This window comes from Psammomys obesus, unplaced genomic scaffold (assembly GCF_907164565.1).
Source record: "Psammomys obesus unplaced genomic scaffold, mPsaObe1.curated_primary_1811, whole genome shotgun sequence".
Lineage (NCBI taxonomy): Eukaryota > Metazoa > Chordata > Mammalia > Rodentia > Muridae > Psammomys > Psammomys obesus.
Window position 1 is genome coordinate 7,534,630 of NW_026596147.1, and position 23,858 is coordinate 7,558,487.

The window sequence follows — 23,858 nt, forward strand, 5'->3', positions numbered from 1 at the left end:
CTGATGTTTCATAAGCCTGTGATAATTGCCCTTATAACTCCTTTAGTCACCTTCTTCAGTCGGCTCTGGTTTTTCTGTGGACCCCATCAGTGTGAGAGTACTCAAGATATCAAAACCTGTTTCTCATAGCTCAGTGGTCCCAATCTGTTGGTTCCCAGGGCTGCTCCGATCCTTGGCTAAGTCCATCCACCTTATAGATCAGTGTGGAGAAAGTTGTGCTTGTGTGGCCCCATGAAGAGGAAGGACAACGCACAGCTCAAAAGCCCCACTTCTGTGTCAGAATGGCCTCTGTTCTCTTAAAGATCCGAGTGGACCTTTCAACTTCTCTGTGCTCCTTTCCGCTCGGTGGTTTTCAAAGAACAGAAGAGTCATGCCTACTGCAAGAGGGTTAGTGGGGGAAACTATACAAATAGTTCTGAGTGTTTCACTCACATGTCTGTCTGTCTATGAACCATGTGTGTGGCTAGTGTCCACGGAGGTCAGGAGAGGGCATTAGATCCCCTAGAACTGAAGTTATGGATGGTTGTGAGCCACCACATTGGCGCTGGGAACTGAACCCAGGCCCTCTGGAAGAACAGCCACTGTTCTTATGCACTGAGCAGCCATCTCTCTAGTGCCTGTCCTGGCCTTCTAATCCCAGGCCCTTTTCTTGTGTGACACAGCTTCTTTCCACATTTGGGGGTGAGGATACAGATTACCTTTGTTGTGAGAGAAACTCCTGTTCCTCAATAGCTCCAACCAAGACTTCATCTCAAGCTTCATTGTCATCATTAGACTCTCCATTTAGAGACTGCCTGGTTTCTGGACCACCTGTTGACAACTTGTAGGCTCGCAGTCCAGTGAGAGTTTCACTCCATCCCAGTTGTGTGATATTGCTTTCCTTTAGAAGAGTAGGCCTCAATGAAACTTTTCTCCCACTTAACATCAGCTCCATGGAGGAGTCAGGAAGTCAGCAGGAATGTCCGAGTCCTCCATTTATGAAAATAATAGCTGCCTTGAATGAAATCAGCGACCATTATGTGACCATTGCATGACCATTGTATGACCTCTGGCCGTAAGAAGAATAGCAATGTGCCGTATATGGGTGGACTCGTTAGTTTCCTGTCAACTTGACACAAACTGGAATTCTGTGGGAAGAGGGACCTCAGTTGAGAAAATGCCTCCTCCACCAGATTGCCCGTGGGCAGCTCTGTAGGACATTTTCTTTATTAATGATGGATGTGGGAGGCTGGCAGGTAATTGGTGAAGCTGGGGCACACTGCGAATCTCTCCTTCAATGCCAGGCTTGTGTACACACTTGATGAACACCACTCTTCCCTCGAAGGTCGCTAGACTGTAAGAATTGAGTGCATAGGGTAGCAAAGTCACGTGCGCAGACTTCATTTAAGAACCAGGTAGGCTCAGTGTGAACCAGGTAGGGCGCTGACCCAGCAGGATCAAAGTTTTGAGTTCAACCTCCAGCTCTGCAAAAAAACTGGTGTCAGATACTTTCAGATACCACAGGGCTTGGAATTAGGCACACATTACTTCTAATCCCAGCTTTACCACTTAACAATGGGAAAACCAGGGCTTATTGCACCCAAGTCTTTGCTCTCTGGCATGTAAAATATCTGCCAGAGAAGGCTGATATCAGGTAATAAGATCATTCTGGAAGTTTCTCTGCACCAAGGTTGGCACGTAGTGAAGGCTGCCTTTATCACTCTTATTATTGGGTGTGTCCCCCGCACAGAGCAGCTTGCATATTTCATTAGCTTGGAACAGGGTTGAAGCATTAGCATGCCACATGCTATTTTGGAGACAATCAACAATTTGGTTGATTTCCTATATTATTTCCAAAAGAGGCATTTAGGGCACCTTCTGGAAGCTTTTGCGCTGGGTAGAGAGTTCTCTTTAGATCTCTCCTTTTAGTCATCCTCATTCCTGATTCAGAAGAGTGTGGCTCCTTCTCATCTGTTCTCTTCAGAGTTTATGAGAACCGTAATCTGCAGGGTCCTCTCTAGCGGGTGGATAGCACAGGCCCTCATGCCTTCTTCACACCATCCTGGCATTTCCCCACATGATCCCTGGATGGCATTTCCCAAGACTGTAATATCAGACCCGCTGGGGCTGGGATCCCGTCTCCTCCTCCTTCTTACACTCTTCCCAGCCCCTACACGGTGCTTTGAAAATAGTAAATACTGCAGGAAAGGGCAAGCGTTTAAAGCAGAATTATAATATTGACTCTGCCTTTTGAGAATGAGTCCCAAGGGTCTCACCTACCGCCTTAGGAGGAAAACTCCAGAAACACATCCAAATCTTGGGATTTCACTGCCTGGATCCTTTGGGAGGATAGTAAAATCCTCCCATAAAATACTAAGCGCCAGCTTCAGGTGGACCAAAGTTTTGTGTCCTTAAGGGAAGTTCCCATGCCCTTATGAACATCAAAGTCAAGCTTCCACCCTTAGCACTTGTGCCTAATAAGTCTCAGAAAGAGAGGAAATGGAAACCTGCCTTGTCTACAATATGCCCTGGGGAACCGGCGCACGCTAATTAAATCAGGCTATCTCATCTTTATTCTTTTCTCTTCCGTTGGGCATCCAGAAATAGAACTACAAGACCCTAGAGTTCAATGAATACTTTTAAGGTCTTTGATAAGTACTGTTCAATCAGTCCTCCAGGAAGGGTGCGCCCACGTACATACTTCCTTAAGCAAACCAATTTCACTGCCTCCTTGGATCCTAGCATGTTCAACTTCCACCTTGAAAGGCAGAAGAATTAAAGCGAGATTACATTACTTTTTACTTAACCAACTTAACTGCATCAAGACCCTGTAGCCAAACATTTGGAGAGGGCTTTTTGGTGGGCACTGTGAGTAGAGGAAGGAGCCCCCAGAGCCCCTAAGTCAAGTCAAGAAGACGGGGTGGACAGCGTCCACATAGGTATGAGTGTGAAACCCCACACTTCTTACTTTCTCCAGTGTCTATTCTTGGTCCAAGTCACATACCTTATCTAGTTCCAGGGCGATCTTTCAGGCTACTGGAGGGGCAGGCAGTTGTTTCTGCCTTTACTGATGTGAGGAATTCGCCCCTCTTAGAGTCTCCAGGGGAGGCAGAGGACTAAGCATGGACAAAAGCAAAGCTTCACTCTCAAGATAGTAAGTTTTAGATCAAAGCTGTGGGCTGAATTTCTCTCTTGTCTAAGAGAACAGGGTCCAGAAACAAGAAGTTTTCCTGCCCAAATATCCACCATCCCTAGAAGTCCCAGCCAGCATCTTTCTTGAAAGAGAATCGTCCGATGCATCCCTTCATGCACAGAATAAAATTATACCCACACGATGGCTCCGCCCACAGTCAGCCTCGCTTCCCCCTTTCTCACGGCTCTAACCTCATTTCCTACCCCTGACAGACTCTCATTGTTTTTCAATGCACCAAACTCTCTTTTCTCCAAGGAAACCATTGTGCCCTACTTGATTTCAGAGTAGCAGCCTCAAGAACAAGATGACCATTGCCTTTGATGATGCCTCCTGGGCCATCTAAAACAGCTCCCTCTAGTGGGAACTCTTAATTTCTCTGCTTTACTTTCTTCACAACACTTCCCTGAATTTATCTGTCTGGCTAATTTACATCTCATTCACTGTTATTTCGGCAAAGTACTGGTCTCTCTTGCTTTTTGCTTCACCCCGGAACCTCAAAATGGACCTAGAAAAAAAAATCAGTGTGGAGCTATGGAGACAGATCAGTCTGCAACGTGCTTGTCATACAAGCACGAGAGCCCGAGTTTAACATTTAAAAATAAATCTGCAAAACCGAACATGGATGGGCCGGACATGGTTAAGGAGCTGTGGTCTGTCTTGCTGAGTATTGGCGCTTTTGGCTCCTCCAACCCTGATCCTTCAGTATGGAGACTGGCCCAGACACATTCATGAGAGTGTCCAGAATTTGCTTTAAGAAGATATTCCAGCACGGGGAGAAAGACGTGTGAAGTGAGAACAAAAACGCTCTGTAATTATCATTGTGCTGTAATTATCATTGTGCAAGAGAGATCTGACAGCAAAGGGTGAGTACAGGACTCCACCTGCCAGGCCTCGCCTTCCTGCGTGCTGTTTCTGCTATGCGCTCCTCTCAGCTTCCTTGATGCGGATTGGACATCCCCTCCCAGGGGGCGTGTCTACACTAGGACCGCTTCTTCCCAGCGTTGCTCCCAAAAACAACTTCCGGACCGGTAATTCACAAACAAGGCTGTAACCCAGCCAGCCCAGATCCTAGAGCAACTGTCACTGTGGTCATGGGTGGGATACCTTTCTTGGACCAATTTAGAACAGATGCCTACAGTTTGTCCCTCACCTCAGCCAAAAAGGACAGGTTCTATAGGTCCCTGGGAATAGCCCATGTGGGGTGTGAGAACAGTCCTCCAAGAAGCAGCCGGCAGCACTTCTTGAGGGAGAAACGGTGCTAGAGACCCGTCCTCACTACAGTGGCCATGCAGGTTGGGGTAAAGGGAAATCCGTGACCTAACCAAGAAGAGCAATGAGAACAAGGAAAGGAAGAAGAGATGGAGTAAAAGATGATAAAATTAGAATTAAAAGTCCTGGAAAAGAGAGTGAGGACACAGAAAGATGACTTGAGTCAAAACCAGTAAAATTTCAGTTCTGTCCTAAGTGGCCTCCAGAAGCTATTTTTATCAGTCTTGACGTGTTTGGTACAGTCCCAAGCAGATCTAAGAATGCCATGGCTCTTGGAGACTGTTCAAGGGAGGCAATGAAAAGACCGCAAGCAAGGCCCTGGTTAGCAAGCCTGGCTAGGGGAGAGGGTAGTGACGGGTATTTTTATGACCAGCAGAGGGCAGTGTCAGGCCAGGCATTTCTTGCGTCTTAGGCAGGAGCTTTCTCCGCTCTGCGGAGCCTTTCTTCGGTCAGTTGCTTGGTCAGTTACAGCCTAGGCCGGCCCTCCTTGCTATCTTTGTAGCATCACTGGACTTCCCGGAGTAAAGTGCGGAGAGTAATGTTTCTCTGACTTATCTTCAAGAAGATTGGAAAGCAAATACCATGTAAACAACCAACCAACCAAAAACACCACGGTGACCACCCCTTCCTAGATACTGGCTAATAGTACACCCTGCTCAATAATGCAGTTCTTTAGAGGGGCTGCGAACATCAGTTTGCACTTACCTGTGATACCCCAGGCTCCAAACAACCATCACTTAACTTTGGAAGAAGACAAGAAAGTATCCAATTTTCAAATAAGGAATCCGGGCTGAGGGTGTAGGTCAGTATTAGAGTCTGTGCTTGTATGAGGTCCTAGATTTCTCAGAAATTAAGAACAAGGGGGGGGGGGGGGCAAAGGAAAAGAAAAGACAGCAGAGACAGGAAAAGGAAAGAACCTCTCAGATGGGAAACCTGAAGCTCAGGGAAGCTGGTGGGTGAGAGGGAGGCTGAGTGAGGTCCCAGGGCTTGTGTGTAGTAGGGATAGAATCCCAGCTTTGCTGTGTTGTCTCCAAAAATACTGGAAGGTCACAGCTTACTCATAGGTTCTGAACCCCTGTTCTCATAGCCCTGTTCTCGGCTAACTTGAAACAAAACAACACAACTCACCACCACCACCACCACAATCACACACACACACACACACACACACACACACACACACACACCCCTTTAACTGAAATTATCAAAGCGACAAGAAGATACTTCTCACACCTGGCAAACTGCTGAGTTGCTCACTGAGTTTAGTTTTTCATCCAGGAGGCAAATTATCTTTCAGCAATGACATCCAGGAAGCACAATACTCCCAAATTATTAAGCAGGACCCATGTCTACTCCAAGTGTATCTGTTTATAGTCTGACCCCTGACCGGGACATCTCAGCTGGTGGCTATAATACGGATGTACCTAGCGACGGGGGGCTGGCAATGGCTGACTATGGAGAGATAGGCCGATCTGACTGTATGGGGGTGTCTTTCCCAGATCATGAGAAACAGCTAGTCAAGACTGACCACTACCTTAGCCACATCCTACCTGGACATTAAAAGCAAGTTACAAGAAACCATAACCAGTCTCACAGGGTCGTGTTAGAATGCTTCAACAAGTATGGAGACACTAAGTGACAACAATTTTTATGTCCCCTAAAGTACTCACCTCAGAGAGGTGACATCAGTAGATAGAGACTTCGGGGGTGATGAGGTGAGGGAGGCAAAGCCCTAGTATGTGATTAGTGTTTTCATAAAGGAAAGACTGAAGAGGTAACTGAGCTCCCCCCCCCACCCCCAACGCTTTCCTCTGTGTGGTTGGAGTGGGAAGGTTGGGAGAGACTCCACCCTTGTTGCGTCCTGAATCTGTTGCCTTCAGTCTTGGAGGTCTCAGCCTTCGTAGCTGAGAAGTGCATTTCTGCTGTTTGATAAACAACAAACAACACTTTTCTTTCTCTCGCCTCTCTCTATGAAAGGGAGGGGGTAGGCTGGCTGATGGGTTGGTTCACAATTCTTGACTGAAGTTATCGTCTGTTCACACTCCTGAAGAGCGGGCTTTGATCACGCCCTATCACTAGCACTGAGGGTTACTCGGGTGATGATTTGGAATCTGATCATCAGGGGTTTTTGTTTGTTTGTTTGTTTGTTTGTTTGTTTGAGCTCATCCATGGACCAATTAAAAGCTTGACTGGAGAACGTGGCTTGGATTCAAGACCTAACTGCACCTTGCTCTTCATTAATTAAACTCCTTATCCTTACTACTGACTCCTGCCCCAGGCCAGACAGCTGGGTAACTCCGCTTGGCATGAGGATTCCTGTCACAGGAAAGAGAGAGAAGGGAAGAGAGGGCTCCTACCTCCTGTAGCCAGGCAGTATTGCAGGGCCTGGAGCCTGGCGCCTGTGAATCCCAAGTCACCATCTCTATAAGGAACCTGATTTCCTCAGGGAAGAGAGTAGTTGAGACCACAGAAGAGGAAGCTGGAAGCTTTACCACAGAGGAAGGCAAGAGGCGGGGCTTCAGGGTACAGCTGAACTCCATCAGCGGAAGGAGAGGTGACCAAAATAAGCTATTTCCCTTTCGGAACATCTTACTGTTATTCAAGAAGGCACCAAAAGGTCTTTTTTTTTTTTTAAATGCCTTTTTACTTGTGGTAATGAACTCAGTGATAATGAACTCAGTGGCTTTCTTGAGTTTGCACAGTGAGCACAGTAGATTTTATCGTCTGGAAACATCTTCCAGCCTTTGCTGTGCTGAAGGTTGAACTCAGGCCTTTGTCAGAGCTGTGTCTCCAGGGCTCCTGCACTCTTTAACGAGAACAAACTTTCCAAAAGAGAAGGTGTCGAAAGCAGAAATCTGAAACTTTCATTTTTCTTTTTATGCAGGAAAATAATTATTTTTAACTTCACATTTTCAGTGTCGGGGAATAACTCGAAGCTACCGGAACCTACAGAATCCTAGAGCGGTACTTCCAACCCTCCCTTGTCGGGTGACCTCAAAACTATGAGTGGGACTGTCTCCAGTGACAAACCTCTCCCCCTTTTAACATGTTGGGTTATTTTTAGTGCAGTTTTTAGGCTTCACACTATAATCAAAGCCTGCTATCTCCTGCTGTCTCGGGCTTGCAATACTTGTGACTCACTCTGATCACGACCCTGTCTGGCACACACCTCAGTAATCACTTTTAAAGGCGTGCAAATCGTGAGCTTCTTCTTTCAGCTTAATCTCGCATGTTTTATTTAAAACCACCCTTCACCGTACAAAAATCTCTCTTCGAACACGTTAGGAAAATAGCATATATTTCCCAACAGGGTTGATATGCAAAGCAAATTTCAATTTGTAAGTTAAGTGCTTGGAGCCGTGCGTGGTTAATTCTATTATATGTCTTGGCTGAAAGGAAGTTGTTTGAAAGTTCACTAACCTAAACAGAGTCTAGCTTAATTCTTAGACTCCCAAATGCTCAAGGATCTGTGTTAAGAGGGGTCTAATGTGTGGAAATCTGACTTATATAACATATCCTTAAGCCGCCTGACTTGGAATTGGATATATAAAGATATTTCTTGGTGCCGTGTCAGTTTGACGGAACGTGTGTAGACGACCAGTGTCTAAAATGCATTAACCTGAAACCCCGGATTTCAGAACTTTGGGAGGCTCTCCTTCCACAGCTGGACTCTTTCCAGGGGGAAAGGAAATCTGAGATCATCATCAGCTCCATCTGCCTTCATCCCACTCTAAGGACGTCCTCACAAGGATGCTGCGGTGCGTGTGGAGTGGCTGGTGGTGAGTGATGACAGTCTGTCTGGAGGACTGTGTGCATCCATGTGGACAGGTTGGCGTCCGAGACAGTTGCTGTGGAAATGGCCAAAGCTTGGAATAGGTTTGGTGCTGGCAAACTCATGACTCATTTTACCTCTCACTAGCTGCGTTGCCCCAATTCTAACACTCAGCTGCTTTGCGCCTTAGTTTTTTCACCTGCAAGTATGTCTGTGTCCGAGAGCTGTGCTGAACACCAGAAGGCCAATGCACCTACAATGAGACACGTTCAAGGTGGCCAAGGGCTGGTAATTGTGGCTCTTTTTATACTACCCAGGAAACATCTGTCAAGCTCTACCACCACCACCACCACCATCACCACCACACTCCTGACCATAACCACCACCACCATCACCACCACCACTACCTTCACCACCACCGCCACACTCCCCACCAGCACCAGCACCACCCACCTCTCACACCTCCACTCTCTATAACCAACTTCACACCTCTGCAGTCTCACTCCAGCTTCTTATCCCAAGATGCCACAGGGAAATGGCTCACCTTGTAGACGCCAACCTTGGCCCTCACGCTCTGGCCTGATGTGCTTCCATGATGAACTCATCCAGTGCTTGGGGGCAGTAGTTTCATAGATTAGCTAAAAGTGGCCATGAAAACCATGCCACATCGTTGCGTGTGTGTGTGTGTGTATGTGTGTGTGTGTGTAGGGGGGGATCATTAAGTTCAGATTATGCTCAAAGACCTCCAATGGATGCCCGCAATAATAATGGATAGGATTAAACCCCATTCATACTATGCTACTTCCTACATACAGACTTATAAGAAAAGAAAGTTTATAAACTTTAGGCAGAGGAAGAGATTAGCTACCATAAGAGCAACTGCAACAATCTGTAACTTTAACAGTCTAGAGTGATAAAAGCTCTGATGGCCTGCTCTCATGCTCGCTCTTTCTCATTGTGTTGTATTCATCTTCTTCACCAATCCCTAGGAAGCCATTCTGAATTATTGCTGGCATGTTTGATGAACTCTCATACCCGCATGCTCTCTCCCACTGGTGACATGAGATATCCCTTTTTAGACTACCTTTTTGTTGGTTACTTAGTAGCCATGTTAACAACTACTTTCTCAGTATCACCTTGCTTGGTTTGCAACTTAAAGCTTATGTCTAGGCTGTTCTATGTAATATTTTTAGTCTGCAGTTGATCTTGAGTGGCTGAAACTGAGAAAAAAACAAAATCTTGCACAAAGGAGGACAGCTCTGTTGAGTGCTAGCTCATACGCCAGGAATCAAGTGTTAGGAGATCCTAGAGGATCTATCTGATCTATCCTAGAGGAACCATCTGAGACCCCTTCATTTTTGTTTGAGATGTGCCCAGTGGCACCCTAAAACTTACATGTCTGTGCTGGGCGGATACACAGCTCATGTGGCCTTCGACATTTACTTAAGGACTTCTATTAAAGCAGTCAATGCAAAATTCTTTTAAAAGTCTTTGGATTCTGTTAATACATGTGTGGTACCTTGTCCTCTGGAGACCATCTATAGCCTAAGGAATAGGGTTTTAATAGATAGTGGAGGGTCCTTGATGACCACATCCTTCCTCTTGCTCTTTAGCCTTGGGAAATGGGAGTGATGGTAGTGATGGCTTCCTGTGCTGTTTCACCATTCACAATGCTCCCCACTAAACAGTTCCAAATTAAACTGCACCATCTGTTTATTAACAGGCTCTTGAGGGAACTGAGCTTTGGATTTCTTCAGCTGTGCCAGGACAGCACAATTTTGAGATCACCGCTCTTTTGAAAGCAACTGAGGCATGTTTTAATTTTCATGTGATAAAAAGCAAGCATCTTTATCTTGTCCTCCTAAGAAATAGCCAGATTTTCCACCTATTCTCTTTTCTACAACTCCCTGCACTCTGCTTAAAGTTGGACTCTGAGTCTCTGCATCTGCTTCAATCGCCTGCTGGGGTGGAGTCTTTCAGAGGACATTTATGGTAGGCTCCCATCCTGAACCTTATCTTCAACTGCTTCCGGTGTCTATTCTATTTGTCCTTCTGGATGAGAATTAAGCATCCTCCCTAGGGTCCTCCTTGTTATTTAGCTTCTTTAGGTCTGTGGATTGTAATACTATATGTATTAGCCTGTATTATATGGCTAATATCTGCTTATAAGTGAGTGTATTCTATGCATGTCTTTCTGGTTCTGGGTTACTTTACTCAGGATGATTTTTACTAGTTCCATCCGTTTGCCTGCAAATTTCATGATTTCTTTGCCTTTAATAGCTAAGCAATATTCCATTGTGCAAATGTATCACAATTTCTGCACCCATTCTTTGGCTGAGGAACATCTAGGCTGTTTCCAGATTCTGGCTATTATGAATAAAGCTGCTGTGAACATAGTTGAGCAAATGTTCTTGTTGTATGATGGAGCATCCTTCGGAGTCGTATAGCTGGGTCTTGAGGTAGCACTATTCCCAGTTGTCCGAGAAAGCACCAGACTGAGTTTAAAAGTGATTGTGCAAGTTTACATTCCCACCAGCAATGGAGTAAGGTTCCTCTTTCTCCACATCCTCACCAGCATGTGCTCTCACTTGAGTTTTTGATCTTAGCCATTCTCAGGAGTGTAAAATAGAATCTCAGAGTAGTTTTGATTTGCATTTCATTGATGACTAAGGATGCTGAACATTTCTTTAAATGTTTCCCCACCATTCAATATTCCTCTGTTGAAAATTCTCTGTTTAGTTCTGTACCCCATTTAAAAAATTGGATTATTTGGTTTGTTGGTGTTTAATTTCTTAAGTTCTTTATACATTTTGGGTATTATCCCTCTGTCAGATGTAGGGTTGATGAAGATCTTTTTTTCAGTCTGTATGCTGTCATTTTGCTCTGTTGACAGTGTCCTTTCCTTTACAGAAGCTTTTCAGTTTCATGGGGTCCCATTATTAATTGCTGATCTTAGAGTTTCAGCTGTTAGTGTTCTGTTCAGGAAGTTTTCTCCTGTACCAATGAGATCAAGGCTCTTTCCCACTTTTTATTCTAACAGATTTAGTGTGTCTGGTTTTATGTGAGGTCTTGATCCATTTGGGCTTTATTTCAGTGCAGGGTCATAAATATGGATCTATTTGCATTTTTTTTGCATGATAGACCAGCACCATTTGTTGAAGGTGCTACTTTTTTTTCCATTGTATTGTTTTGGCTTCAATGTCAAAAATCTAGTGTCTGGGTTTATTTCTGGCTCTTCAGTTTTATTCCACTGATCCACAAGCGTGTTTCTATGCCAGTATCATGCAGTTTTTATTACTGTTGCTCTATAGTAGAGCTTGACATCAGGGAGGGAGACACCTCCTGAAGATCTTTTATAGTATAGGATTATTTCAGGTATTCTGGGTTTTGTGTTTGTCCGTATGAAGTTGAGAATTTTTCTTTCAAGGTCTGTAAAAAAATGTGTTGGTATTTTAATGGGGATTGCTTTTGGTAAAATGGCCATTTTTACTATATTGATACTACCGATCCATGAGCATGGGGGATCTTTCCATCTTCTGATATCTTCTTCAGTTTTTTTCACAGAGACTTGAAATTTTTTTTATACAAGGCTTCCACTTGCTTGGTTAGAGTAACACCAAGATACTTCATGGCTTTTGTAGCTATTGTGAAGGGTGTTGTTTCCCTAATTTCTTTCTCAGCCTGTTTGTGTTTTATATTTAGGAGGGCTACTGATTTTTTGAGTTAATTTTGAGCTGGCCACTTTGCTGAATGTGTTTATCAGCTGTAGGAGATTTCTGTTAGAATTTTTGGGGTCACTTATGTATACTATCTTGTCATCTGAAAATAGTGATATTTTTTTTACTTCGTTCTTTCCAATTTATATCCCTTTGATCTCCTTTAGTTGTCTTATTGTTCTGGCTAGAACTTCAAGTACTATATTGAAGAGATATGGAGCTAGTGGGCAGCCTTGCCTTGTCTCCAATTTCAGTGGAATTGATTTAAGTTTCTCTCTGTTTAGTGTGCTATTGGCTATAGGCTTGCTGTATATTGCCTTTACTATGTTTAGGTATGTGCCTTGTATCCCGAATCTCTCCAGGACCTTAAACATAATTGGGTGTTGGATTTTGTCAAATGCTTTTTCAGCATCTAAGGAGATGACCATGTGTTTTTTTTTTTCCTCAGTTTGTTTATATGGTGGATTACATTGATCGATTTCCATGTATTGAACCACCCTTGCATGTCTTGGATGAAGTCTACTTGGTCATGGTGGATGATATCTTTGATGTGTTCTTGGATTTGGTTTGGGAGTATTTTATTAATTATTATTGTGTCAGTGATCATAAGAGAGATAGGTCTGACATTCTTTTTTTGTTGTTGGGTCTTTGTGTGGTTTAGGTATCTAGGTGACTGTGGCCTCATAGCATGAGGTTGGTAATGTTCTTTCTGTTTCTATTTTGTGGAATAGTTTGAAGAGTATTGTTATTAGCTCTTTGGAAGTCTTGTATAATTCTACACTGAAACCATCTGGCCCTGGGCTTTTGTTTTGTTTTGTTTTTGAAGACTTTTGATCACTGTTTCTATTTCCTTAGGGAATATAAGACTATTTAATTTGTTCACCTGATCTTGATTCAATTTTGGTAAGTGGAATCAAGAAAATTGTCCATTTCATTTAGATTTTCAAATTTTGTGGCATATAGGCTTTTGAAGTAAGACCTAATGATGGTTTGGATTTTCTCAGTGTCTGTTGTTTTAACCCCCCCCCCTTTTCATTTCTGATTTTGTTGATTTTGATAGTGTTTTTCACTGCCACTTAGTTAGTTTGGCTAAGGGTTTGTCTATCTTGTTGATTTTCTCAAAGAACCTGCTCTTGGTTTTGTTGATTCTTTGAATTATTCTCTTTGTTTCTAATTTATTGATTTTAGCCCTGAGTTCATTTTCAGCCATCTACTCTTCTTGGGTGTGTCTGCTTCTTTCTTTTCTAGGGCTCTCAGGTGAGCCATTAAGTTGTGTGTATGAGATGTCTCCAATTTCTTTATGAAGGCACTTAGTGCTATTAACTTCCTCTTAACACTGCTTTCATTATAGCCTCTAAGTTTCATCTTTAGTCCATGGTGTTCTGATAGGATACAAGGTATTATTTCAATCTTCTTTTATCTGTTTCTTTGTGACCTATTATATGGTCAGTTTTGAACAAGGTTTCATGAGGTGCTGAGAAGAAGGTTATGTTCTTTTTTGTTTGGGTGAAAAATTCTATAGATGTCTGCTAGGGCCATTTGATACATGACATCTGTTAGTGTCACTGTCTCTCAGTTTAGCTTCTGTTTTGTTGACCTGTTTTTTGATGAGAGTGGAGTGTTGAAGTCTCCCACTATTAATGTGTGGGGATTGATGTATGGTTTAAGCTTTATTAACGTTTCTTTTACAAATGTGGGTGCCCTTGTGTTTGGGGCATAGATGTTCAGAATTGAGATGTCATTTTGTTAGAATTTTCTTGTGATGAGTATGAAGTATCCTTCCTCATCCCTTTTGACTAATTTGGTTGAAAGTCTATTTTATTAGATACTAGAATAGCTACTCCTGCTTGCTTCTTGGGTCTATTTGCTTTGAAAACCTTCTTTCAGCCCTTTATTCTCAGGTAATGTCTATCTTTGTGGCTGAGTTGTGCTTCTTGTATGCAGCAGAATGTTGGGTCCTGTTCATGCATCTATTCTGTTAATATGTTTCATTTTTTTATTGGAGAATTGGATGCATTGATGTTGAGAGAGATTAATGACCAATGACTGTTAGTTCCTTTTATTTTTAAATTATTTTTATTTTTATTAAAGTTTATTCACTTTGTATCCCCCTGTACCTCCTTCCCTCCTCCCCTCCCAATCCCATCCTTCCTCTTCCCCACCATGTCCCTGTCCCAGACCACTGATAAGGGAGGTCCTCCTCCCCTTCCCTCTGATCCTAGTCTATCAGGTCTCATCAGGAGTGGCTGCAATGTCTTCTCCTGTGGCTTGGTAAGGCTTCTCCCCCCTTAGGGAGGTGATCAAAGAACAGGCCAATCAGTTCATGTCAGAGACAGTCCCTGTCCCCATTATTATGGAGGCCACTTGGACACTGAACTGCCATAGGCTACCTCTGTGCAGGGGTTCCAAGCCATCTCCATGAGGTCCTTGGAGCATCAGTTTCAGAAAAGACCCTGTGCCCAGACTTTTAGAATCCGTTGCTGTCCTTGTGGAGATCCTGTCCTCTCCAGGTCTTACTATCTCCCACTTCTTTCATAAGATTCCCTGCACTCTGCCCAAAGTTTGGCTATGAGTCTCAGCATTTGCCTTGACTCAAGAAGTTAAATACCAGCAAACCAAGTAATCCAATTAAAAAATGGGGTACAGTGCTAAACAGAGAATTCTCAATAGAGGAATATCGAATAGCAGAGAAACACTTAAAGAAATGCTCAACATCCTTAGTTATCAGGGAAATGCAAATCAAAATGACCCTGAGATTTCATCTTACACCCATCAGAATGGCTAAGATGAATAATTCAGGTGACAACACATGCTGGAGAGGATGTAGAGAAAGGGGAAACCCTCCTCCATTGCTGGTGGGAATGTGAACTTGTACAACCACATTGGAAATCAATCTGACACTATCTCAGACAATTAGGAATAGCGCTTCCTCAAGATCCAGCTATACCACTCTTAGGCATCTTTCTAAAAGATGCTCAAGTATACAACAAAGGACATCTGCTCAACCATGTTTGTAGCAGCTTTATTTGTAATAGCCAGAAGCTGGAAACAGCCCAGATGCTCCTCAGTTGAGGAATGGATACAGAAACTGTGGTACATCTATACAATGGAATATTACTCAGCGATAACAAAAAAAAATGGAAATCATGAAATTTGCAGGTAAATGGTGGGAACTAGAAAAGATCATCCTGAGTGAGCTATCCCAGAAGCAGAAAGACACACAGGGTATATACATACTCATAAGTGGATATTAGACATATAATATAGGAAAACATACTAAAATCTGTACACCTAAAGATGCTAATCAGGAAGGAGGACTCTGGCTAAGTTGCTCAATCCCCATTCAGAAACGCAAAGAGGACAGACATCGGAGGAGAGAGAAAACAGGGAACAGGACAGGAGCCTACCACAAAAGGCCTCTGAAAGTTCCTTTTATTTTGATGTTAGTTGTGGTAGTGTGTTTGTGTATTTGTCTACTTTCAGTTTTGCTGTAATGAAGTTATTTGTTTTGTATATTTTCCCGGGTGTAGTTAACCTTCTTTGGTTGGATTTTTTCCTTCTAGTATCTTCTGTAGGGCTGGATTTGTGGAGAAGCACTGTTCAAATTTGTTTTTTTTGTGTGTGGAATATCTTGTTTTTTCTATCTATGCTAATTGACAGCTTTGCTGGGTATAGTAGTCTGGGCTGACATTGGTGTTCTCTTAGGGTCTGTACGATATCTGTCCAGGCCCTTCTGGCTTTCATAGTCTCTGTTGAGAAGGTGGGTGTGATTCTAATGGGTTTGCCATTTTATATTAGTTTGTTTTTTCCCCTTGCAGGTTTTAATATTTTTCTTTGTTCTGTACATTTAATTTTTTGATTATTATGTGGCAGAAACATTTTCTTTTCTGGTCTAAACTATTAAGTGTTCTGTAGGCCTCTTGTGTTCTTTCTTTAAATTGGAGACATTTTCTTCTATGTTTTTGTTGAAAATATTTTCTGGGCTTTGGAGATGAGAATCTTCTTTTTCCTCTATTTCTATTATTCTTCAGTTTTGTTTTTTCACAGTGTCCTTGATTCTGTGGCTGTTTTGTGTCAGGAATTTTTTAGATTTAACATTTTCTTTGATGGATGTATCGATTTATTCCGTTGTGTCTTCTACAGCTGAGATTCTTTCCTCCATTCCCTGTGTTCTGTTGGAGATGCTTACCTCCGTAGTTCTTGTTTTCTTCCCTAAGTTCTCCCTCTCCAGGATATTTTCAGTTTTTGTGTTTTAATTAATGTTTCCATTTCCATCTTCAGATCTTGAACTGTTTTGTTGATTTCCTTCACCTGTTTGTTTGCATTTTCCTGCCTTTCCTTCAATTCCTTCACCTTTGTTTTAAGTTTCCTCTATTTCTTTCAGTGATTTAATTATTTCCTCTCTAAAGGCAATAATCTGTTTGAATGTATCTTCCTGTATTTTTAAACAGATTTTATTCCTTTCCTCCATTATAATCTGTATAAACATAGATTTAAGGTCATTTTCTTGAGTTTCATTTGTGTAAGTGTATCAATGGATGCTTGCCTTTGGCTAACTGGAAGATGCCAAATTACTTTGGCTTTTGTTGATTGTGATTTTACACTGGCCTTTACCATCTGACTGTCTCTGGTGTTGGCTGGTAGTTTCTAATACCCCTGGAGTCCTGGGGGGAGAGGCAGTGTGGCAAAAGCCCTGGGCATGAAGCTGGATATTCCCGCAAGAGCCTTCCTCAGATTGGTGTGTGTGGTCTCTGACTGGCAGGTGGTTCTCAGGGAATTGCTGAGACTCTCCTCTCCTCAGGTGTATGATCCTGCGGGCTAACTGGACTCCTCAGGAGGCTAGGGGATCTCCCCTCATCAGGAGAAGTCCTGGAACTTCCCTGCCACTGGATTTCTTGCTCTGAATTAATGAGCTGCAGCTGCCCAGACATTGTGCTCCAACACTGTGTTTTCTGACCTCAGCCATCTTGAAAAACCAGAGAGCCCAGAGGTTTGGTCGGTCTCCCTCGGAAGACAGGTTGAGCTTTGGATCAGCAGCTGGTGCTATTCCTGTAGCTTTCAGGTGTCAGGAGGTCTGAGGTTGGAGCTCAGTACATCAGTACCCAGAAGGTATTCACTTGTAGGTAAGCACAGCACATAGGCAAGTGCCTACATGCTGGAGACCCTACCCTGGCGGGAACCCAGAAACTTTTCTGGGGATTTAGCAGGATGATCTGAGGTCAGACCCAAGTTTTTCCTTCACCACAGGGTTTCCTCTCACCTGGGAAACACAGTCTCTGGTGTTTTGGAGCCCACAGTTCAGCCTGTTAGTTTCTGTGTAGTCGCTGCTGCCCTGCTGATCAGACACATCAGCAGTGCCATCTTGGATCTTCTTTTTCTCTTTCTGTGCCTAGGATGTAAACATTACTTGATAAATGCATTATATCATTCACTAATAATGTGCCTAAGGCTGGATAACTTGTAAAGTCAAGAGGTTAATTTGGCTTGTGATTTTTGTAAGTGGAAGGTCCATACACTATGGCATTGGTGTTATGGCAAGAGCTCTGTGGCTACTTTACAACATGACAGACAGAGAAGAAGGTGAAGGGGACTGATATAGAATGAGTCAGCCTTTTGGGGTGGTCTTAACTTATAACAACTAGCTCTTGTGAGGACTAATTGATACTATGAAAAACTACATTTTTCTCTTCCAAGGATAGATTTCCACGATAATTACTTCTTAACCACTCCTGGCCTCTTAGTGATCACATCACTTGCCAACACTGTGACAGGGGTTCCAGCCAATAGTGCTTAGGGAACAAACCCTTGTAAACCAAACCATGCTTGAAAAAAAGAAAGAGAAGAAGAGGAGGATGAGGAAGAGAAGGAGGAAAGGAAGAGGAAGGAAAAAAAGAAAGGCAGAGGAGGAAGGAGAAAGAAGAAAAAGAAGAAAGAAGGAAGAGAAAGGAGGACAAGGAAGAAGGAAGATGAAGAACCAAAATGAAAGAACATTCAATATTTAAAAATAATGAGAAAAATTTAAGACTTACTGAAAACTGAATAATAACAACTTCAAAAATATGTGTTGTTGAACAAAAATATTTCTGATGCTTGTTGAAGATGGTGGGGTGGATTTATGCAAGAAGAGCCATCGGACAGTCAAGGGGAACCTCTGTAATGGGAGCTTCCAGTAGGGGAGAAAAAATGGCCTCAACTATGAAAACAAGAACAATGGGGTCTGTAGCCAAGGATCAGGCTAGAGGTTTGAATTTGAAAAGCTACTGAGGAAACTTCAGAGCTAAATGGAATTCTGACTAGAAAATTCACCAGAACTCTTACCTCGTACCCAAGGCAAGCTAAGGTGATAGGATATGGAGGGTTTTCAGGTGCCAATCATGGGAATGTTCCTTAGATTTATTGTAGTTAATTATTATTGTTGTTGTTCTTGTCAGCTTAACTAAAGCTAGACTCAACTGGGCAGGAGGGACCTCAACTGAGGAATTGCCTTTATCAGATTGGTCTGTAGGCAGTTTATGATTTAAATTTGTGATTGACTAGGGAGGGCCCAGCCTTCGCTGTCTGAGAAAGCTATGGGGAACAAGCCGGTAGGCAGCACTCCTCCATAGTCTCTGCTTCAGTTCTTGCCTCCAGGTTCCAGCTGTCAGTTCCTGCCCTGGCTCCCCTCAGAGACATTCCGACCTGAAAGCTGTAAGATGAAATAAAATTTCCCCTTTAGGTTGCTTTCAGTCAATGTTTTATCACAACAGAGGAAGCCAGCAAGAATGGGTGAGTGGGTTTCTCCCCAGTATTCTTGCTCAAATTGGACTCCATAAGAGGGAGGCCTAAAGCCAGGTGTAATGGAACAGGAGGCCCAGACGAGCCTGGCTAAAGTTCAGTCAAGAGAAAGTTTTTGTGACTGCTAGTGACAGATACAGTGTACAGAGCCTCTGTTTTCCTGTGTCGCATGAAGGCTGTTGAATTCTGCAGTGATAGGGTTTGATTCAGGGTTATAAAACTTCTGGTGATACCTTGCCACCATGGCATCAAGAACGCACTATGTAAGACTTTGCTTCATCCCTGGGGGGAAAAAAGTGGAGAGCTGTGCTGAGGGAAGTTTCTCCCAAAACTCTGAGCAAATGCTCCAGATAGCCAACCATGAAAAGCATAAACCAGAGGGGGAAAAAAAAATCAAGCTCCGCAGAAGTATAAAAATAGATATGGGTCAGGCAGGAATATGGAGATGAGCACTCGTAGGCTGTGAAGCTGGTACATCGTGTTTTGTTTTGTTCCGTTCTGTCTTCTCAGCTACCACTTTAGCTCCAGGATGCAGGGATGAGTTGCAAGAGAGATAGAGGATAGGCAAAAGGAATCTGCTGGAGTCAGGACTTAGGCACACACTGCCCACCTCACCTCACACACTCCACCTCCTGGAAGCAAAGGCAGCTGAGGTGGGGGAGAAAAAATAGGGCATCTGGGTGAGGGGCATGCAGCCTCCTGCTGCCTTCCAGGAAGTCAGCTTTTTATTATTCTTATTTTTCTTGAACAAAATTGGCTGACCCAGGAGGCTGAGGTTCAGCTAGATGGAAGAGAATGAGAGAGGATGGGAGGGTTTGCCCTTTTGGGATTCAGAGCAGTGAGGATGGGGGTTGAAGGAAGAGGGGCATCTTAATCAGAGTTTCCATTGTTGCTAGGAAACACCATGACTAAAAAGCAAGTTGAGGAGGAAAGGGTTTATTTAACTTACACTTCCAAACTGTTGTTCATTATTAAAGGCAGTCAGGACAGGGACTCAAGCAGGGCAGGAACCGGGAGGCAGGAACTGATGCAGAGGCCATGGAGAGGTGCTGCTTCTTCATGGCTTGCTCATCCTGCTTTCTTACAGAACCCAGGACCACCAGCCCAGGGATGGAACCACCCGCAATGGGCTGGGCCCCCTCCCATTGGCCACTAACTGAGAAAATGTTTTCCAGTTAGATCTCATGGAGGCCTTTCCTCAACCAAGGCTCCTTCCTCTCTGATGACTTCAGCTTGCATCAAGGTGACACACAACCAGCCGGTACACAGGAATTGCCCTACGGCACTGTGGGGTTTGGGGATAGTTTAAGTACTTTAGGAATTATTATTATTTGATTGCTTTGTGCTTCTCGGCACCCAGCATCTTCTGTAAACTGCCTTTGCAGTGGATAGTGTCACAATTGCCTCATGGAGGCATGAGCAAGCAACTGTAAGATAAGTGTCTGAACTCATTGTTTTGAAGGAAGAAATCATAAGCACTTTTGCCAAGAGGGAGGGGGGCTTCCTTAATGTGCTTCGGCTTTCCTGAACTAAGAGAGGGAACAGATTTGAATCAAGAAGAAAGATGCCTCCACTTGATGATCTAGTTAGAGCACACTGCCAGTTCCCCTCACCACTGCTGACAGTCATGATTTTGAAGGAAAGCAGCGGGGCTGGTCCCCCTCCTAGCTTCTGTCCCTGGAAGCTGGGCTTGCTTGTGCAAAGGCCCTCTGTTGGGGATGAAATTAAAAACCACTTGAAAGTGGAGGCCATGCTTCCCAGTTGACTCTCTATGCTTCTTACAGTAAGATAGTAGATAGGTGTGTGTGTGTGTGTGTGTGTGTGTGTGTGTGTATGTGTGAATTAGTGTCAATCGAAATTCCTTCATTGTGGAGAAGTTACCCAGTGATTCTATTCTCTCTGTTCTGTTTCACTTTTAAATTTTATTAGTTCACAAGCAAAAGCTTTCGTGGGGATAAAACTGCTAAGAGCAGAGCTTTGAGTAAAAACTCTTTCGCTTAGATCTTCGGGCTTTAAATTTAAAACTCGGTTTGTGGAGTGTCTGAGTTTCTTTGATGGGAGTTGTAAAGCTTTTCCTTTTTGTAATTTTCGTCCCGGGTAGTTCTTCCTTGTTTTTGTTTTTAAAATAGAGTTTTTTTTGGGGGGGCGGGGAGTCCAGAAAAAACAACAGCTGCAAACGGAGGCTTGGGCTTACTCATGGAGTTTGCTTAGTGTGTTTCTCCCCGTACAGAATGATGCTTGCTCAAATGGCAGCAATTTTTGATGCCCTTGTTACTGTTTGTGTTATTTTTTATTTTTATTTTTTTTTTACTTTAAAGATGTAACAGATTCCTCTAAAAATAAGTAATTCAATCTAATGTTTCAAAGAGTCCCAGCATTTGTACATTTCGCTTCCGGCGTCTCTTCCGGGACAGAGCTCTGTTCACAGAAGCTGCCCGTTTTGGTATCTAACTCCATGACGAATGGTGTTTTCTTACTTGCCTTTTAAAAACTGGAGTTTGTTTTGCACTATTAGGGTCCAAATGTTACAGGGTGAACAGTGAAGCAGTAACTTGTCTCTTCTGAGAAGGGGAAAGAGTCATGTTCCTACCAGCTGGGTCCCTAATCTTGTGGGTGGAGAGTTGAAGGGATACAGGACTATCTCAGGGGCGAGACTCTAAGCCACCTGTCACAAGAATTCACTCCAGGCTGAGGCATACATGGACCTCAGGCTGTGGAGAGATGGCTGAGGTGGCCAAATTCTACCCCAAGAATCCTCACTGTAGCTACCATTTGTTATCTGTCTGTCTGTCTGTCTGTCTACCTGTCTATCTGTCTATCTGTCTATCTCTGTGCGCGCACACACACACACACACACACACACACACACACACACACACACACACGTCAGAAGACCAGAGGTCAGAGGATAATTTGAGAGAATTGGTTCTCTCCTTTTAGTATGTAGATTCTGGGGATTGAACTCAGGCCCTCAAGCTTGGCGGCAAGCTCCTTGACTGCTAAGCCAAGTCCATTAAAGTAACTTAAAACAGAGCAGTCGGAAGGTGTAGCTTCCTGCCAAGGGAACCCACCCGCTCTCAGTCAAATAGTGGACATCTGTTTTATTTTCGAGACAGGGTCTCATTACACTGCCCCGGACACCTGGATCCTGGTGTGCTGACCCAGCTGTCCCTGAACCCCTTGGTGGCCATCTTGTTTGTCCTCACTGCCCCGTCTGTGAAAAAGAAGCCTCCATAGTAACAACAGAAAGGAACGAGTTGCGGTGCCTTCTCTTCTTCCTAACCGAGTGCCAAGAGCTGTTGCAATCTAAGAACAGATTAAAAGCAAGGAGTAAAGTGAGCACGTGCCCCCTTGTCCCTGCAGGCCGCCACTGTGAGGTCCACCAGATGATCGGGAACTACATGTGGGACCCCAGAACCAACAAGTCATTCGACATCGGGGTCAACCGAGACAGCCTGATGCCCCTCTGGTGGAACGGCTCGGAGCCACTGTGGGTCACCCTGATGAAAGCCAGGAGGAAGGTCAATATGTATTACTGGCCAGGTGAGTGCGCTGACCTAACGGCTTCTCCCTGCTTCCCAACCTCAAATGCCACGGAGTCTGCGCAGGAAACCAAGACGGAGTCCTTTGAAGACCACGGTTCAAGGATGGGGTTTGTTTACTTAAGAACTGTGGTCTACGGGTACATTAACTTTTTTTAGTGATTTTTTTAAACTTAAATTTTTATTAAAGGTGTATTTTTATATTGAACAAGTTCCCTTCTCTACCTGTCATGGCCCTAGCACCCCCTTTTCTTGGCTCTCCCCGCTCACACCAATCCCCTTGTTTCACCTAGGCAGTTTCACTTGTGCTCTCATTTAACGTGCACACACATGATTTGATGTGACTACATAAAAACCAGGAACGACAAATGAGAGAAAACATATGATCTTTGTCTTCCTGCGGCTGTCTTACTTTGCTTACTTGTCTCCATCTGCATCCGAGTTCCCAGGAAAGATAATAAAAGGCTCCGTGTGTGTGTGCTGCGTTTTCCTTATTTATTCCTCTTAGGTTGGTTCCGTACCTTAGCTGCTGTGAGCCGTTCTGCAGTAAACTGGCCTGCAAGTGTTTCTGCTGTAAGACTGAGAATAAATACTCAGGAATGGTGTGGCTTGGTCAAATGGTAGATCCTATTTCTGGTTCATTAAGAAGTGTCCATACTTATTTTCATGGGTGGGTTGAACTAGCTCACATTCCCACCCACAAAACACAAGGATTACTTTTTTCACGTCTGTGCCAAAATTTCTTGTTGTTTGTTTTTCTAGCGCCTGCTATTCTGACTGGGATACGCTGGACTCTCGGTGTGTTTTTGATTTGTATTTCAACAGTACCTATTGAGGCTCCATTTTGTTCTTTTCTGAACTGTCCATTTGCTTATTCCATTTATTAACTGGTTACTTGTTTTCTTGTTGTTTGGTTATTTGAGTTCTTTGTATGTTCAGGATAAGATTCTTCTGCCAGATGCATAAACTGCAAAGATTTTCTATTAGAGCATTTATAAAATCCCATTCTTGAGCTCTATGATATCAGAAAGTACAATGTCATTTCCTGGTTCCCTTGCTCAGGTGTCTCATGCTTGATTTTCATGCACAACATTTTCAGTATATAAGAGAGATCAGTCTTAGTTTGCTCATTGACTTTTTACAAAGGAATTGAATATACCATTTGTATATGCTCTAAAAAATAATTTATTTTTTATTTATTCCTTGAGAATTTCACCCAGTATATTTGCATTTCTATACACTTTAAATTTTCCTCTCAGCTTTGAAAATGGAAAATCAAAGCACTCACAATTGTTTGGTAAAGAATTACATGCTAACTCTTACTGCTGACTCCTTTTATGCATCTAGATAATTGGGAAGCAAAACTCTTTTACTGTAATGAAGTGAGTAATGCTACAACCTGCCTTGGCTACTGTGCAAGCTAGTAGATACCATCATCATGTCCATTGAATATCTTTCTAAGGAGATCCGGGGTCAGCCAAAGGTGTTTGCTGCCAAACTGGAAGAGCTGGGTTCAGTCTCCGGAACCCATATGTGAGAAGAATGAACTCCAGCAAGTTTTCTACACACACACACACACACACACACACACACACACACACACACACACACAC

General features: G+C 43.4%; 1 protein-coding gene across 2 annotated transcripts in view; it reads left to right on the forward strand.

Annotated features, from left to right (window-relative positions):
- Window positions 1-23,858, forward strand: part of Enpp6 (ectonucleotide pyrophosphatase/phosphodiesterase 6) — a 106,018-nt gene that overhangs the window by 25,392 nt on the left and 56,768 nt on the right. The window contains exon 2 of one of the 2 annotated variants that reach the window (XM_055593610.1): window positions 22,067-22,246. The exons of the other annotated variant lie outside the window; for it this stretch is intronic. Within the exon in view, the coding sequence (XP_055449585.1) occupies window positions 22,067-22,246 (180 nt within the window). The remainder of the gene's footprint in view (window positions 1-22,066; window positions 22,247-23,858) is intronic. 2 annotated transcript variants of the gene reach the window in all.